Raw genomic sequence first — 18880 nt, forward strand, 5'->3', positions numbered from 1 at the left:
CCTTAGATGCACTTAAGCAAATGCTCCATACACCATTAGTCAAATATTACTGCAATTTCAGAGCAGTGGCTGTCTGATTCTAGCCAAGATACCTGCTCACATTTCTTTTCTTCAAATGTGTTCGACTAACTTAGTCTTCACTTGCCCCCTTCCAACCCAATCCAGCCCTTGTGGAAGTCTTCAAGAATATGTATAAAGTTTTACAATGTTGTTTTCCGTTGCCCTTCTTCATGCACTGCTAACACATACTCGTACATGCAAGAAAATAAGAAGAAAAATACACTGAACATTTAAATAACAAAAATGTTCAAAGAACAGCAGTTTGATTTTTACTACAGAATTAAAACTTGCATGCACAGACAATGTATTTCATGTTAAGGTTTAATGGTTGTACTATGTACAATAGTTAAAGAAAAGTTTTTATTTACTTAACAAAAAAATGTTACTGTACTGGAAATATGAGGGGCATTTAACAAGTAATGCAACAAAATTTTTCCTGGAAGCAAGTTTCTTAGTTAAGATGCCAATAACCATATTATTTCCCATCCACTAGGTTGTAAAAACATGTTTCTCTGTAAAACCATGTTTCTCAAAATAATCTCTGTGCAATGCGATGGGCTTATGCCAGTTTACTGGGAGCGCCTGTATTCCTGCGTGTACCACTCTGCTGGTTGACAGCAGAGTGAACATCCTCCTGCACCAATAACTTCATCATCTTCCACATACTTCCTGCGGAGTACAAGCCGCATTGAGTCGAACAGATGGAAGTCGGAATGTGTGAGATTGTCAGTAGGCTGTATAAGGAACAATAGTCCAATGCAGCTTCGTGAGCAGCTCCTCTGGGATATAGGCTTGTTTTAAGGTCTTGTATTGTCATGGAGAAGGAGAATTTTGTTTGCATTTTTGTGGCGACAAACACGCTGAAGTTGCTTCTTCAATTTCCTGAGAGTAGTGCAATAAATGTCAGAGTTAATTATTGCACTGCAAGGGAGGACATGAAACAGAATAATCCCTTCAGAATCCCAAAAGATTGTCGCCATGACTTTAATGGCCGGGTGTGCGGCTTTGATCTTTTTCCTCAGAGAAGAGGTGGTGTGGGACCACTCTGTGGATTTCCTTTTTGTTTCTGGTTTAGAGTGACAAACCATTGTTGCATCGCCTGTGATGATGTTTGTCAAAAAATTGTCACGATCAGCCTCGTTAAACGCAAGCAGTTCTGCGCAGATGGTCCTTCCTTGCTCTTTATGATCTTCTGTTAGGTGGTGTGGAATCCAGTGGGCACACATCTTTGAGTACCCCATCTAGTGGATGACTGACATCACTATCAACAGATGTCCAGTTGAGCAGTGAAGTGTTTTGATTGTGAACAGTCACCCACCTCGACGGAAAGTGCAAGTTCCAAGATTGTAGGAGTCCTAGCTGTGTGCAGCTGCTGACACGTGGGAGATTAGATAGGTTTGCGTAACCTTGTTGTGATGGTGACAAATGCCTTGCCCAATGACTCACCATGCTTTTGTTCACTGCCAGGTCTCTGTAGACATCCTGCCAAAAGAAACGCAGTGACAGCTCCCTGCTCGGAATACTCCTCCATTACAGACACCATTTTGAAGACTACACACAGTGCTGCCACCTATCAAACTTGATTAGTTATGGTGGCAGAAGTGGCAATATTCCACAATTTCCCACAACAAATTGCGCATATCTCGACCGAAATTTGTGGAGAAAAAAATGTTTGTTGCATTCGTTAAGGAATAAACTTTAGAGGTTATCCATACTCAGCTATCTCAGCTCCTGGTTAAAAAAATTAGTATGTATAAAATGGCATCACTAAGGCAACTTTACAGAACAAATTGGTTTGCTTGTGGGGGAAAAGCAAAAATAGTTGACATTACACAAGATGATACAGAATGTGATCAGTTGATACATTGACTCCCTTCAATAAATGGATTAATTTGGGAAACATTCACAAGAAATGTTTAAATAGAGGCTCAGTATTAGCTTAAATTGACCTAAAAATAAAATAAAATTGAAATGATTGTGAGCAGTACATATTGGGAAGTGTTTTGGAAGAGAGTTTAAGCTTCTAGAGCAGAAAGATAACCTGACAGTGTTCTTTCAGTAGCTTTTACTCATCAGGTACCTTCATGCAGTTTGTCATTAGTGTGTGTGTGTGTGTGTGTGTGTGTGTGTGTGTGTGTGTGTGTGTGTGTGTGTGTGTGTGTTGGGGGGTGGAGGGGAGGTGTTGATAGAAAAATGGAACAAAAACTTCTCAATATTCAAGTTGCATCATTTTGAATAGAATTGTTGAGCTTTCAACAGTTCTCTGCCATCATGTTCAGGAATAAAATTACTTACATGGGACTGACACACTATTCTACTTATATAGGAAGATCAGCAGAATCTACAAAATTCGAGTGGGGGGCAAGATGACACTTTGTTTATAGATGGGTAACAGGAGGCAATGACTGACATTTACAGGGAGGCGGAACTGGCAGTTTAAAATGTGGTGTTGGTGTCCCTCAGCATGTGACACCATTTAGTTCTGCGACACTGTCCTCTGGTAGGTTTCAGACTGTGCTGGCTTGCCCGTGTAAGAAGCAGAACACAGAACCAGCCGTGACACTCATTTTATCCCTGAAGACAAGTGGTAGACACACGATTAAAAGCTTGAGAGTTTTATCTGAAATGACACAGTGGTGTTCAGAGAAGACTCTCTCATGAATATAGGAAGCCACCCTGTAAATGCTTGATACCGTAACTAGTAAGTAACAACATATCCAGTTTAATGTAATGTATGTAATTAGGCAAAAGGGATCTGTTAGTATGACCTGAAGCCTTGTTAAGTAATTGCTGATGTCTGGTAACTTGAAAATATACGGGAATGATCATCTGGAATGCTTTTCAGTGGGATGGTAATATGAAAGGCTCATCAGTTTGTCAGAAGGAACTGGTATGTCAGAACGTCAAGAAATGTTGTTTAAAGAACACAAACATTATCTTTAGAGTATCAGTAAGTGTAGCTAATGGATCCGACAGTAATGCTCTGCTCAGACACATTAATTGCATTCGATAACGAGCACCTGTGATCGTTCCACTTGGTTTTAACTCCTCATACTACAGGACGCCGAGCTGGTCCCAACAAATGCAGAGTGTGTTTTTGGAATTGCGAATATTCGGTTTGGCCATTGACATGGAAGCATTGCCGGGATAATCCCATGATTTTTTGCATTTAGGGTTATCGTAATGAACCCATTTTCCATTTTTGTCTCTGAAGCAACTGCTCACACACACAAATGCCGTTCAATGTCTCTTGGTTTCAGCCCACACAGGACCCAAGTTCCTTCTTTCTGAATCATGCCCACAGCTTTGAGACGTTTCTCAAGGCTGTGGGCATGATTCAGAAAGACGTTTCTCAAGGCTATGGCTTTCTGTGCCACTCTACATCTACATCTGCATCCATACTCCGCAAGCCACCTCACGGTGTGTGGCGGAGGGTACGCCGAGTACCTCTATCGGTTCTCTCTTCTATTCCAGTCTCGTATTGTTCGTGGAAAGGATTGTCGGTATGCTTCTGTGTCGGCTCTAATCTCTCTGATTTTATCCTCATGGTCTCTTCGCGAGATATACGTAGGAGGGAGCAATATACTGCTTGACTCTTCGGTGAAGGTATGTTCTCGAAACTTTAACAAAAGCCCGTACCGAGCTACTGAGCGTCTCTCCTGCAGAGTCTTCCACTGGAGTTTATCTATCATCTCCGTAACGCTTTCGCGATTACTAAATGATCCTGTAACGAAGTGCACTGCTCTCCGTTGGATCTTCTCTATCTCTTCTATCAACACTATCTGGTACGGATCCCACACTGTTGAGCAGTATTCAAGCAGTGGGCGAACAAGTATACTGTAACCTACTTCCTTTGTTTTCGGATTGCATTTCCTTAGGATTCTTCCAATGAATCTCAGTCTGGCATCTGCTTTACCGACGATCAACTTAATATGATCATTCCATTTTAAATCACTCCGAATGTGTACTCCCAGATAATTTATGGAATTAACTGCTTCCAGTTGCTGACCTGCTATTTTGTAGCTAAATGATAAGGGATCTATCTTTCTATGTATTCGCAGCACATTACACTTGTCTACATTGAGATTCAGTTGCCATTCCCTGCACCATGCGTCAATTCGCTGCAGATCATCCTGCATTTCAGTACAATTTTTCAGTGTTGCAAGCTCTAGATACACCACAGCATCATCTGCAAAAAGCCTCAGTGAACTTCCGATGTCATCCACCAGGTCATTTATGTATATTGTGAATAGCAACGGTCCTATGACACTCCCCTGCGGCACACCTGAAATCACTCTTACTTCGGAAGACTTCTCTCCATTGAGAATGACATGCTGCGTTCTGTTATCTAGGAACTCCTCAATCCAATCACACAATTGATCTGATAGTCCGTATGCTCTTACTTTGTTCATTAAACGACTGTGGGGAACTGTGTCAAACGCCTTGCGGAAGTCAAGAAACACGGCATCTACCTGTGAACCCGTGTCTATGGCCCTCTGAGTGTCGTGGACGAATAGCGCGAGCTGGGTTTCACACGACCGTCTCTTTCGAAACCCATGCTGATTCCTACAGAGTAGATTTCTAGTCTCCAGAAAAGTCATTTTACTCGAACATAATACGTGTTCCAAAATTCTACAACTGACAGACGTTAGAGATATAGGTCTATAGTTCTGCACATCTGTTAGACATCCCTTCTTGAAAACGGGGATGACCTGTGCCCTTTTCCAATCCTTTGGAATGCTTCGCTCTTCTAGAGACCTATGGTACACCGCTGCAAGAAGGGGGACAAGTTCCTTCGCGTACTCTGTGTAAAATCGAACTGGTATCCCATCAGGACCAGCAGCCTTTCCTCTTTTGAGCAATTTTAATTGTTTCTCTATCCCTCTGTCAACTATTTCGATATCTACCATTTTGTCATCTGTGCGACAATCTAGAGAAGGAAGTACAGTGCAGTCTTCCTCTATGAAACAGCTTTGGAAGAAGACATTTAGTATTTTGGCCTTTAGTCTGTCATCCTCTGTTTCAGTACCAGTTTGGTCACAGAGTGTCTGGACATTTTGTTTTGATCCACCTACCGCTTTGACATAGGACCAAAATTTCTTAGGATTTTCTGCCAAGTCAGTACATAGAACTTTACTTTCGAATTCATTGAAAGCCTCTCGCATAGCCCTCCTCAGACTGCATTTCGCTTCGCGTAATTTTTGTTTGTCTGCAAGGCTTTGGCTATGTTTATGTTTGCTGTGAAGTTCCCTTTGCTTTGGCAGCAGTTTTGTAACTCAGTTGTTGTACCACGGTGGCTCTTTTCCATCTCTTACGATCTTGCTTGGCACATACTCATCTAACGCATATTGTACGATGGTTTTGAACTTTGTCCACTGATCCTCAACACTGTCTCTCCTTGAGACTCAACTTTTGTGTTGAGCCGTCAGGTACTCTGTAATCCGCTTATTGTCACTTTTGATAAACAGAAAAATCTTCCTACCTTTTTAATATTTCTATTTACGGCTTAAATCATCAATGCAGTAACAGCTTTATGATCGCTGATTCCCTGTTCTGCATTAACTGATTAGAATAGTTCGGGTCTGTTTGTCACCAGAAGGTCTAATATGTTATCGTGCCAATTCTTATTGAGTTTGACACGAGTCTTCACTTGGCAATGTCTCCAATTCTGCGTCTTCGAAAACATTCTCTCCCCCACCCCTATGCCAGTCTACGACGTTAAAATCACCATTCTAGAAGCATTGAAGGCACTTGAGACACATTCTTTCACTAATAGCATCCTTGCCATATGTACTTGAGAGCATTCGATGAGGATCAGCTTCTGTTTCCTTATATTGAAGCAAAATTGTAACACCTCCTGCAAATGACGAGAATTAGGCTCATAAACTGACGTTTTCAATCAAGAACAACTTTACGGTGCAGACACAGATCGACTAATGTTTGAATGAGGTTATGTTGACTGAGGTCCAAGCTAACTGCCTGAGGTCTGCGATCTGTTTCTTTCGACCGCTTGATACACATGCAAAATACATTTTTGTGAAATGATGAAAAAATTATATACTCCATGGCCATAAACCACAAAGATACAGGGTTAACTCCAGAAGTAGTTTCTTTAATTAAATGTCCAGACTATATATATGTCTCCATGCACTGGCAGAGAACTGTGGGCAGGCAGATGTGACACACTTCAAAGGTGGATAAACTTTCTGTGCTTCTACCGTCTGGAAGTACTTTAGATTGATCAGCCAAGATAACTAAAGAGGCTAAGATCGGGTGTTTGTAAATCCAGGGACAATCTTGTGAAATGGAAATTTTCCAGTAGAATGGCACTGTAAAATGTGGAGGATAACAAACAATGGATCACCTTTTCCGTGAGGTCAACCGACTTGGAAACACATTTTTCCCTGTGGTTAGACAGTGTCTTGATCTGTTTCTGTAAAGTGAATGTGGCTGGGGCAGCAGCTAGTTGTCTATGAAAGGTTTGACAGCACCATTATTGTCAAATGTGTGCACTCAGACTGCTTTTTTTTTTTTTTAATGGTTCAAACAAATGAAACATGTGGGGCATTAAGTCCAGACTATGGAGAGCATGTTCTACTGTGGTCCACAAGTTTCTGAATTTTTTTGTTGAGTTCGGGCAGCTGTGTTCGGTCAAGCATTGTCATGATGTTTTGTTTTGATCCAGTAGCAATTTGAGCAAGTGTTACTCAGTGGTTGTCTTCAGTAAGCTGGATAACTGTGTGGATGTTATGTCATGCTAGTCCTTGTGCGAAGTTGGTGAGCTGCCTTCTCAATTACTTCTTGTCCTGATACAAATGTTTGTGCCATGCATACTCTTGAGTCTTTCTGAGAGTGTTGTTTCTGAACTGTCCTGCAAGTCTTTCCAAAAAGTTGAACAGTTTTACAACTTTTATTGTGACAAATTTTATTATAATGAAGAAGAAGAAGAAGAAGAAGAAGAAGAAATCACACACTTCCAGAACTTCTGTATCCTTTCTTTAGGAGGGCAGTTGGATAGGGTGCACAAAGTTGAAGTGAGGGCAGTGTCTGAGGCCAGGTTGTGAACGACCTAGCTGTTGAGAAAAAGATGAAACAAAGGTTAGCAAGAAAGCAGGTAAAAGAGTGAGTAGAGTGAGTAGCAGCGTTGGATTTTCACACTTTCCATTCAATATGATGCTGCTGTAGTGCCTACCTTTGACTTCCTCCAACATCTTTCATCTCTGCCTCCTATCATGCTTACAATAGGTGGGTTTGAGCAAGCTGCCACTCCTTTCCAGCCTTCCCAAACTAATGCCACTTTCATCCCTAATGAAGGAACTCATATGTTCCCCACACTTGTAATAGTTTTCTATTCTTTTAAGTTTATCCATCAGCAGTACTTAGTATTTTGCCAGCTGAAGCTGTTTTGGTGATGATTTTCTGAATTGAATTTTCCTTTTGGTACATAGTGTACATGTGTTAATTTTGATGTTAGTTTTCATCAGCGTCCATTTGAGTAATTCACATATCACTCTTATTTGTTTTACAATAGAGTATTGACTCCGTGTTTATTAAAAAGGTGATGATAAGGCAAATTTATTTACGTGGCTCCATTTCTGTTCTCCAGGTATTTCAAAAATTCCATTAACATCATATGCGAGTTCGTCCCACAGATAATTTTTTTGATCTTCTTGTTCCTCTACATGTGTATCTTGATGTTTGTCAAATGGGTGAACTATGGACCGACATTTGGTAAGTGAGAATTATATTTTTGGCATTTTGAAATTCTACTATAGTAGACAGTATTTGTGATTACAGTGGAGGTTTTGTTAAAGTCGTCTTGGTTTTCACTTTCGGAGCATTAGAATAAATTTATAGCTTGTGATTTGATAGATGACTAAACAACTCTTCTTTCTTTTTTTCAGGTTTCACAGCAGGTCCTGCGTGTGCTCCATCAATTTTAATCACTTTCATCAATATGGTATTGTTCAAAGGTAGTGTTCCTCCAAAAGGTTGCGATGAGTTCATGTATAGTGGACAGGTGAGCAAGAGTGGAAAAATGTTTCATTGAATTTGTTTGGTTTCACTCTGTTATCATCAGTCTTACCTCAAATAGAATTAATCTGTGTTTTCAAACAACTTATTCTCGAAAGTAATTTCACCAGTTTTGCATTTTTCCATTACTTTTAGTATATGTAGTTTTTTCTTTCTTCTGTATTGCAGAAAGGCTTGCAGAGGTTCTTTGTTGTTCTTGCTCTACTGTGTGTTCCTTGGATGCTTCTTGCAAAACCCATTGTTTTGATAATGAGGCACCGCAAAGCCCACCAACTGGTGAGTAGTGATCCGTACCCCCTGCAATGTTTTGAGTCATTTGACACATTTGAGAGTAAATATCTCGCAGGAGATGATACTGTGTTGAGTCAGTTTGCTCTTCTGACTTTCCCCAGCTTTCAAGCCATCCCGTACCTGCAGAGAATGGCATGGATGCGGAGGTGGGATCGATGTCAGGGACAGCACACAAGGACAGTACAGATGGGGCTCCCGCGCCGCAGAGCAGTGAAGACCATGACCTGGGAGAAATCTTCATCCATCAGGGCATCCACACGATAGAGTACGTGCTAGGCTCTGTCTCTCACACTGCCTCGTATCTGCGACTTTGGGCACTGTCACTGGCGCATGCCCGTAAGTATAAGTGGCTATATTTTACTTGTTTTTCAAATAATTTATTTCGTTATTGCAATATATTTTAAATATGAGGTGGCACTGAAAGTAATAAACTTTGGTGGCACTTGGTCAAATAAGTGGTCCTTCACTTCACATTGTCACCTACGAAATTAAATTTAAAAACTGTCTACAGATAAGATGCATAATGCCTTCCCCAGTGCAGTGTGTGTTGGTGAGGGAGCACCTTGCTTATTTCGCCAGATGATATCATTAATTTGGCGTTTTTGTAACTAACGAGGGGACTGAAAGTGTTGGGACATAAATTGCTTAAGCAGAATAATACATCACTTCAGACTTGTGTGTTTTGGAGTTCTACATGTTGAGATTTTCCACAAAGCCACCAAGCTGATAAGCACACTGTCACTGGATGGGAAACAATTTTTCCTTGCTTTCTAAAAATTCCATATTTATTATAGAATAGAAGTTTGTCTCTTAACATACAGTTTCAAGCTATTGACTTAATGTACAGGAGATTTGTCAAAACACAAAAACTGGTTTATACTTTCCCCTATAAAATCAGTTATATATGGTACTGAATAATTAATTAAGCAATTAATTTTTAAAAGTTTGTTACTTTTGAAGAAAAATTATTAAACCCTAAGTACTTAACAAATTTTTAGATTGTCATTTATGAATTCTTCTACTGAATAGCAACATTTTTGCACTAGTTTCTCATATAAGGTTTTTCGGTGTTTTAAATTTATGCTGAGCAATTCTCATCCTTTAACTTTGTTATAAATTTTCATGGACTTTAAGCATACAGTTTTAAATGATGGGTGGGCATAAAATTATTTTGATTTCTGGTGTTATAATCATCTTGAAAATGATTTGCTACAAATAAATCAGGGGTACTGTGTACAAAGATAATCAGCTCATATGTACAGTGAGGGAACACTTAATATGCTAAGATTTTTTAGACGTGGTTGGCATGATTTTCTTCGCTCTACATTGTTCGTATTTCTAATGACGGTTTTCTGAAGTTTTAGTATTACACACACATTGTTTGAGTTACCACAAAATACAATTCCATACCTTACTACCGACCCAAAGTAGCTGTGAAATACTACTTTTCTTGGGCCCATACTGGTATCATTTTACAATATCTTCATTGAAAATGCTAGGCTATTTATTTGCAAGATACTGTATATTTAATTTATTTGCAAGATACTGTATATGTGATCCACATGATAGATTTTTATCTAGTTGCATTCCTAGGAATTTCACATGGTCAGCTTTCTGCATATCCTGGTTTCAGTGACTGTCCTAAATATAATATAATTTTGCTTGTTTTGATTTAAACTCCATTAACTCATTCTTTTCCATGTTTAATTTTAACAAATTTAAATCAAACCAGGTATCGAATTTTCTTAAAGTATTTAATACAGATTGTGGAATTTGGTCAGTACCGTTACTTTCAATTTAATTTAATATTTAATGGAAATGTTAATTGGCAAATATTGAAGCATTATTTTAATAAAATATTTTTCCCTTAGTTCCTACTTGCATGAAAATGAGAGTATTTTCAATAAATTAAAATTAGGTACAAAAATGTCAAATATCAAATAAAAATGAAATACTTCATTTTAGGGTCCTGTGCCTCTGTTGGCAGAAATGTGTCTAGCTCCTACTACTGCCCCGTGTTCAGAGTTTAATTCCTGTCATGCAGCTGTAATCACATTGGACATCTTTTTTAACAAGAATCACCCGAGTAGAGATGATGGCACTACCAATGCACTGGCCTTTTATACCTCCTGTATGTGGTACTGTTGTCGTCTGTATATGTGCACATCACTGCCCCATGACTTCTGTTGCCTCTGAGTGTACAAAAAGTGTAATCTGCTGATGCAATGAGTGGGGTGCCATTTGTCTTTGGTTGATCTGAAGCACTCACTAATCTCATGTCAGTGACTATCTACACTGTCTCGATGCTGTGCTGTCAAAGAATGTGGCTTATTCCGTCCGTCACCCTGGGGATATACATTAAAAATGCTGTGACTGGAATTTCTTCTTTGAAGGTCTCATTTTGCCAGGTATTGTGGGTTACCACATTAATCCTTGATGGAATATCCATTGTGTTTCAAAAATTGTCTTGCATTGAAGCTGATGTGGCCTTTTTCACTTGGTAAAAGTATGGTGATCATATGATGATTCTAGAGGTTACGTAAATACCAGGCTAGATGAGTAGGTTTGCAATATGTAGTTGCAGACTGGAAGGACAAAAGAGCGATAAAGGGGCTGTATAAAAAGCAAGAACAGGTACAGAAAATAGTCAGTGAGGAAACATATGAGAGGTGGTAGATAAGGATATTGTTGGAACAACCTGACTGATTAAATCCCAGAACTTTGCTTGTTGTGGGCAAGTCCTTTGTTATTGAGCTATTTGAGCACGACTTTTTCAGATGTTCATGTTGGGAGTGTAGTATTATAAAGCAATGAATTGCGGACAGTCAGGAAGAAAGAGAGAGGAATAATCTTGTGGTGGTTTTGAAATATGGTAGTGGAAAAAATACATAAAGTGAAATGGAGTGACAATGATGAAGGAAGAAGTGCTTCTAGGAATAGAAGAGGAAAGAAAAGGTATGGAATGATATGAATAAGGAAAATATCTCAGCTAGAATGTATATATTGTAGAAAAATTATCTGCAATAAAGTCATGAAAAGAAATACAGTAAGAAAGGGAGTGGGAAAAACATTGACAATTTGGATTGTTGGATGACATGAAAAATGGATGCAGTTAGCAGGTCAGGGAAAAGGCAGAAGGAAGAGGAGAACATCCATTTGATACCTGTCATGATACCATTAGAGGTGTTCCAGCCAGGAAGCATTGTTATTAGGTCATCTTGCAGTGTTGCTCATCTCCCAGAATCTTCTTTGATTTCTTTCATAGAGTGACGCCACCGACACAGCTGAGGTTCTCAGCAAAGAATTACTTGCACAGCAGCATTTGAGGAGATGGTGTCAGATTGCTAGGGAACAGATTTATTAACAAGAACCCATCAGCTTTGAATAACACGTTGTGGAATGTGTTGATGTAGCTGTTACACACTGTCAAGAAACTTGTGCAAGTAATGATTAGATTAGATTAGATTAGATTAATACTTGTTCCATAGATCATGAATACGACACTTCGTAATGATGTGGAACGTGTCAGGTTAATAAAAGATGTCTGTACAAGAAATTACATTACACAAAATATTGCATGACACTAATGATTAAGTTTTTTTTTTTTTTTTTTTTTTTTTTTTTTTTTTTTTTTCTTACTTTATATCTAAAAATTCAGCCAATGAGTAGAAGGAGTTGTCAACTAGAAATTCTTTTAATTTATTTTTAAATGTTAGTTGGCTATCTGTCAGGCTTTTGATGCTGTTTGGTAGGTGCCCAAAGACTTTTGTGGCAGCATAATTTACCCCTTTCTGTGCCAAAGTCAGATTTAACCCTGCATAGTGAAGATCATCCTTTCTCCTGGTGTTATAGGTATGCACACTGCTATTACTTTTGAATTGGGTTGGATTATTATCAACAAATTTCATAAGGGAATATATATACTGTGAGGTTACTGTGAGGATCCCTAGATCCTTAAATAGATGTCTGCAGGATGACCGTGGGTGGGCTCCAGCAATTATTCTGATTACACGTTTTTGTGCAATGAATACTTTTCTACTCAACGATGAATTACCCCAGAATATGATGCCATACGAAAGCAGTGAATGAAAGTAGGCATAGTAAGCTAATTTACTGAGATTCTTATCACCAAAATTTGCAATAACCCTAATAGCATACGTAGCTGAACTCAGACGTTTCAGCAGACCATCAATGTGTTGCTTCCAGTTTAACCTCTCATCAATGGACACACCTAAAAATTTTGAAAATTCTACCTTAGCTACAGACTTCTGTTCAAATTCTATATTTATTACTGGAGTTTTGCCATTTACTGTACAGAACTGTATATACTGTGTTTTATCAAAATTTAAAGAGAGTCCGTTTGCTGAGAACCACTTAATAATTTTGTGAAAAACATCATTTACAATTACATCACTTAGTTCTTGGTTTTTGGATGTTATTACTATACTTGTATCATCAGCAAAAAGAACTAACTTTGCATCTTCATCAATGTGGAATGGTAAGTCATTAATGTATATCAAGAACAGTAAAGGACCTAACACCGAACCCTGTGGGACCCCGTGCTTGATAGCACCCCAGTTTGAGGAATCAGCTGTTTTAACATTACACGAACCACTTATTTCAACTTTCTGCATTCTTCCAGTTAAGTATGAATTAAACCATTTGTGCACTGCCCCACTCAAACCATAATGATTTAGCTTATCTAAAAGAATTCCATGATTTACACAATCAAAGGCCTTTGAGAGATCACAAAAAATACCAATGGGTGATGTCCGGTTATTCAGAGCATTTAATATTTGATCAGTGAAAGCATATATAGCATTTTCTGTTGAAAAGCCTTTCTGAAAACCAAACTGACATTTTGTTAGTACTTTATTTTTACAAATATGGGAGGCTACTCTTGAATACATTACTTTCTCAAAAATTTTTGATAGAGCTGTCAGAAGAGAGATTGGGCGGTAGTTGTTGACATCCGACATATCCCCCTTTTTATGCAATGGTTTTACAATGGCATATTTCAGTCTATCAGGGAAAACACCCTGCTCCAAAGAGCTATTACATACGTGGCTGAGAATTCTACTTATCTGTGGGGAACAAGCTTTAAGTACTTTGCTGGAAATGCCATCAATTCCGTAAGAGCTTTTACTTTTCAGTGAGTTTATTATTTTACTGATTTCAGAGGGAGAGGTTGGTGGAATTACAGCTGTTTCAAACTGTGCAGGTATGGCCTCTTCTATTAATAGCCTTGCCTCTTCTAGTGAAGATCTAGATCCTATTTTCTCCACAACATTTAAAAAATGATTATTCAAAATATTTTCAATTTCTGATTGTTTGTTAGTGCACTTGTCATTCAATTTTATTGCACTAAAGTCTTCCTGTGCTCTTGGTTGCCCTGTTTCCCTTTCAATAATATTCCAAATTGCTTTAATTTTATTATCAGAGTTACTGATCTCAGACATGATACACATGCTTCTGGACTTTTTAATAACTTTTCTTAGTACCGCACAATAGTTTTTATAATATTGAACAATTTCGGGGTCAGTACTCCATCTTGCTGTTAGATACAGTTCTCTTTTGCGGTTGCAAGATATTCTTATTCCTTTAGTTAGCCAAGGTTTTTTATATGTTTTCTTGGAATTATGTTTAACTATTTTCTTGGGAAAACAATTTTCAAATACCCTTAAAAATGTATTGTGAAATAAGTTATATTTCAAGTTTGCATCGGGTTCCTTATACACTTCATCCCAGTCTAGCTGCTGTAGGCTTTCCCTAAAGTTTGCAATATTTATATTGTTAATTGAACGCACTGCTTTGAAAGTCTGATTTATTATACTGCATGGAGCTATGTCATGTACTGTAACAAGCTGTGCACTATGATCTGAAAGACCATTCTCAACAGGATAAGCATTTATGTCCTTAAACTTATCTTGGTCTATAAAAAAGTTATCTATCAATGTACTGCTGTTCTTTGTTAGTGATTTTGAACTAGTGCTGTCCTGTCGGAATATTGTCTAATACAGTACTGTGATACGTGTATCAAGAATAGATGATGTCATTTTGAACTACTGAGAGCTCAGCTTGCTGCAGTTAGATATTTTCACAGTTAAGAATAAAATATTCATTTCTGACAGTTACAGGTTTTTTTTATATTTTAGGTAATTTTGATACAGAGGCCCAAGTCACCCCATATGAATCACATAACACATGCTTACTGAACCACAAATGATAGTACAGTACTGTGAGAGCAAAAACTGTAGTATGAAAACTTAGGCATAATTATAATTGGAAGTGTTGTGCTTTGTTAAGTATTATCTATCATATTTAATAATTTCATAAAATCTGTACAACATGGGATGAATAGTATAAACAGTTCATTGTACCTCTTTTTATTTGTTATAGAGATGCTGTGCATTGTTCTCAATAAGTTCTTGCCCTTTGTCTTCAGATATTTTATGTCCAGTAGATTGCTTACTCCATATGTTGAAATGGTTTTCCAGAGCTGTCTGAGGTGCTGTGGAGTATGGTGATGAAGAATGGACTGGTAGTGGAGGGCTGGACTGGAGGCTTTGCCCTATGGCTGGTATTTGCCTTCTGGGCAGTGCTTACCGTGGGCATCTTGGTGCTTATGGAGGGACTATCTGCATTCCTCCACACATTGCGGCTTCACTGGTGAGTGCCCTGTCATTAGAGTAAATGTTCTACAAATGTTCAGTTAGTAGCCATGGCTATACAGCACAAACGTAAATTGGTCATAAGCAGTTGAAAAGTGTCAGCATGAGTATTGAATTTTTGAAACAACTGCCCACTATTAAATTAGTTGAAATGTACAGTGAACAGCAGAAAGAGTAAAGGTGGTCCCAGCACTGTGTAATAGAGGCATTCAGCAGTAGATTAGCACAAGGAGAGATCCTCAGTGGTGAGATTGACTTTTTGTGAAACCATCTGTATGATGATGTAGGTCATGATACCAGGTATTGCACTTGCAGTCATTCACCCCGGTGGGACCTTGGCTGGGAGTAATCAATGGAAAAAAGTCATCGAAATGACTTTCATTATTACTTTTATTCCATTAATGGTTTTAAATCTTTTTTTCCCTTTATCACATCATTTTAATCACTGAGTAAATTTTTTCATTTGTACGCTTTTTTTCTCCTTTGTATCATTCTTTTTCTGTGTATGTGAATTTTATTATATTTATAAATTACAATATTTAAATAATTGACACTGTCGGCCGATCTATAGGTCGAAAAAAGACAAAATAATCTATTTATATTGACTGTGCAGCAATGTCAAAAAATGTGTTTATCACAAGATATGCAATTTGTTTTGTGTGTGTGTGGGTGCATGATATGCAACTGTCATAATTTTTTTTAAAAAAACCTGATGCTTTTGTTGCTGTGACATTAGAAGATTGGAGAAGAGATGTGTGTTACATTAAAAGGTGTTGGCAATGAGGCGGCGTGCCAGGTACCTTCAGGTGCAAGGGTGCAGAGGACTTCCAACAAGCCTATTTGTATGTAGTGAGGTGCCAGTATAAGGGGTGCTGTGAAGTCATTGGAGGGAAAGTCGACGTCCACCCACCTTCCAGAGAAATTATGCACAGATCGCGTGCTACACAGTCCATGAGGCTTGTACTGGTTGTCGTAGTTTCGACCCCCCAATTCAAGCACTTTCGCCAGATTTCTTTTGTGAGAAACACACAAGCTTAACATACTGCCAACATGAGGAGAACAGTTAGTCAAATCCTCAGTGTCTACTGCCTGCTAAAGTTGTTTAAAGCAGGTTGCTCTAAATGCCCAGTGGATCTGCTTCCCGTGATACCCATTCTAAACAAACTGGGAATGGAAAAGACCAAGCTCTGCTTATACTTAGTCTGGAAAGTTGACATTTTTTAGACAGTAAAATATGATGGTTAAAGATGTTCACTAAGTATTCTGATATACACTGAAATGAGCTTTGAAAAACAAGTTAATAATTGGCCACCTTCTCTTGCCTCAGTAGCTGCTAAGAACTTTCACTGTTGAAGGTGGTGATGTCGTTACGTCCATTAGAGGCTTCTGTAGTATGCTGAGAATGATGTAAAATAACTGTACCTTGTGATTTTCTGTGCAGGGTGGAGTTCCAGAGTAAGTTCTATGCTGGTGTGGGATATTCATTCCAGCCGTTCTCATTCGAGGCAATCCTGGATTCTGCATCTCAAGCACCGGAGGATTAGAAACAGCAATGCAACCTCTGTCTTCCTGGCTGCGCACTACTTCTAAGTGCTGAGGTTGACAGTCTCTTATCATTGTGCAGTACTTGTAGATTATTGTAAATGGATTACCTGTAATATTTAGCACATCTCATTATAAACTTTCCAAAGAATGAGACTTTTGTCATGACCATTTTTTTTGTGTAAAGATAAATACCACAAATTTGGTTGCATTTTGAGAAAGTAATGGCGATTGTGAATAGTGTCTGTGTTAAATTAATGGTACTGGGTAATAACTACAAACTGATGTTCAGTTGACCTTTCACAGTATTAAAATTCCTGTTCAATTGGTGGCAGACTTTGCACATAATATAAATTCAGAAAAGTAATGCCAGTCAGATAGTCAACAGAAAGATCACTCCCTAAATCAGTAATAGTTGTAAAAGAGATATCTTAAAGTTCAAGCTCTTCAAGCAAATTCCTTGGAAACCCTGTAGAATGAGTAACCATGTTTTAATGTACTATTCTGTCAGATATGATTGTGATAATAGCCAAATTCATTTGATACATTCCTCGTGTAGCTGCACATCAACTGTGAATATAATATTTTTTCTTTAAAGTTACCAGGAAGAGATCGAAGTACTTAAGACCATTCTTGTTCACATTGTGGGTCCTGTTGACATAGTAATTTTAACTAATGTTTCCATAATTTATTGAAACAGTAGCTATAAGAGATGTATCATGCTTATCACGTACATGACAAGATGCAGATTTGAGATACTCCAGATATTTAGTCTACTGGATAAGTTTATGCTCAGTCTGTCTCTAATATTGCATACTGTTTTTATGTTCATTTGGAATACTATCAAATGGACTGTTAAATGTCGATTCTGGAATATGAAAATATTTATAGTTTGCCTCTATGACCACTACTAATTTCGCCAGTTGTAGGCACAAGATCAAATAGTAAGATAATTCACATACGTATGAGATAAGAGGGGCAGATTCAAAACACCAGAGTGCTACTTTAGGGATGGAGAAAAATCCTGGTTTAATCTTCTGTTCTGTTAAAGAAATCGTATTTAGGAGTGTGTTCGCTCTTAGTCCATGTACACTCTTCCCTGTATCAAGGCACAATTTATGATATAGTGTGTTGAGCTCTGAGGTGATAAAATTTGTGACAGTACTTATAATGGAATTTTTAGCAGATATTTCTAAAATATAAATTGACAGTGCCTGCAATTTACCCTTCAGAATATTAAGTCACTCCTTACATGGAAGTAATTACAATGATCGATTTCAAATTCCCATGACAGCAGTAAAGATCTGATTACATGTTAAAAAAAATGTTACTAATCATCCTGTGCTTGTCAGTTACTGTTTAGAAAGGTAGGAGGGTAGATTGTTCCTTAGGATTACTAGTTTAGAAAATTTTTGCAACTGAATGAATTGTTAAATTGGAAAGATTGAATTTGTATTGAGTATACTGGAAAAAGTTGTATGTTAAGTGTATTATAAAGAATTGCATTAAATTTGTGTTTCACTGTTTCTGTGTATTAATTATCAAAACAAGATTTTTCTTGATGGATTAAACTTACACCGCCTTGCATTGTTTTCTGTAAACCATAGTGTAACGTTCTAACAATTTCATTCCAGTTACAACACACAAGAATGAATCCAGTTACTGACTTAAGTCAGTCGTGAGCACCCTCAAGAGATGACGCACACACGTGTGCGCGCGTGCGTTTTTCCGGAGGTCGACTTTTTTCTACATCTACATATACATTTATACTCTGCAAGCCACCCAACGGTGTGTGGCGGAGGGCACTTTACGTGCCACTATCATTACCTCCCTTTCCTGTTCCAGTTACGTATGGTTTGCGGGAAGACCGACCGTCTGAAAGCCTCCGTGCGCGCTCTAATCTCTCTCATTTTACATTCGTGATCTCCTCGGGAGGTCTAAGTAGGGGGAAGCAATATATTAGATACCTCATCCAGAAACGCACCCTCCTGAAACCTGGGAGAGCAAGCTACACCGCAATGCAGAGCGCCTCCCTTGCAAGCCTTCAGCTTGCTAAACATCTCCATAACGCTATCACTGTTACCATATAACCCTGTGACGAAACGTGCCGCTCTTCTTTGGAACTTCTCTATCTCCTCCGTCGAACCGATGTGGTACGGATCCCACACTGATGAGCAGTACTAAAATATAGGTTGAACGAGTGTTTTGTAAGCCACCTCCTTTGTTGATGGACTACATTTTCTAAGGACTCTCCCAATGAATCTCAGCCTGGTACCCACCTT

The 18880-nt window shown here is 38.4% G+C and overlaps 1 protein-coding gene across 3 annotated transcripts in view; it reads left to right on the forward strand.

Annotated features, from left to right (window-relative positions):
* The window catches only part of LOC126293733 (V-type proton ATPase 116 kDa subunit a 1), a 123037-nt gene extending 104915 nt beyond the window's left edge, over positions 1 to 18122 (forward strand). For all 3 annotated transcript variants that reach the window (XM_049987065.1, XM_049987064.1, XM_049987066.1), the window contains exons 12-17: positions 7667 to 7791; positions 7965 to 8080; positions 8263 to 8370; positions 8487 to 8721; positions 14883 to 15054; positions 16498 to 18122. In XM_049987065.1, the coding sequence (XP_049843022.1) occupies positions 7667 to 7791; positions 7965 to 8080; positions 8263 to 8370; positions 8487 to 8721; positions 14883 to 15054; positions 16498 to 16600 (859 nt within the window). In that variant the 3' untranslated portion in view covers positions 16601 to 18122. The remainder of the gene's footprint in view (positions 1 to 7666; positions 7792 to 7964; positions 8081 to 8262; positions 8371 to 8486; positions 8722 to 14882; positions 15055 to 16497) is intronic.
* Positions 18123 to 18880: the final 758 nt, after the last annotated feature.

This window comes from Schistocerca gregaria, chromosome 10, assembly GCF_023897955.1.
Source record: "Schistocerca gregaria isolate iqSchGreg1 chromosome 10, iqSchGreg1.2, whole genome shotgun sequence".
In the NCBI taxonomy this organism is placed as follows: Eukaryota; Metazoa; Arthropoda; class Insecta; order Orthoptera; family Acrididae; genus Schistocerca; species Schistocerca gregaria.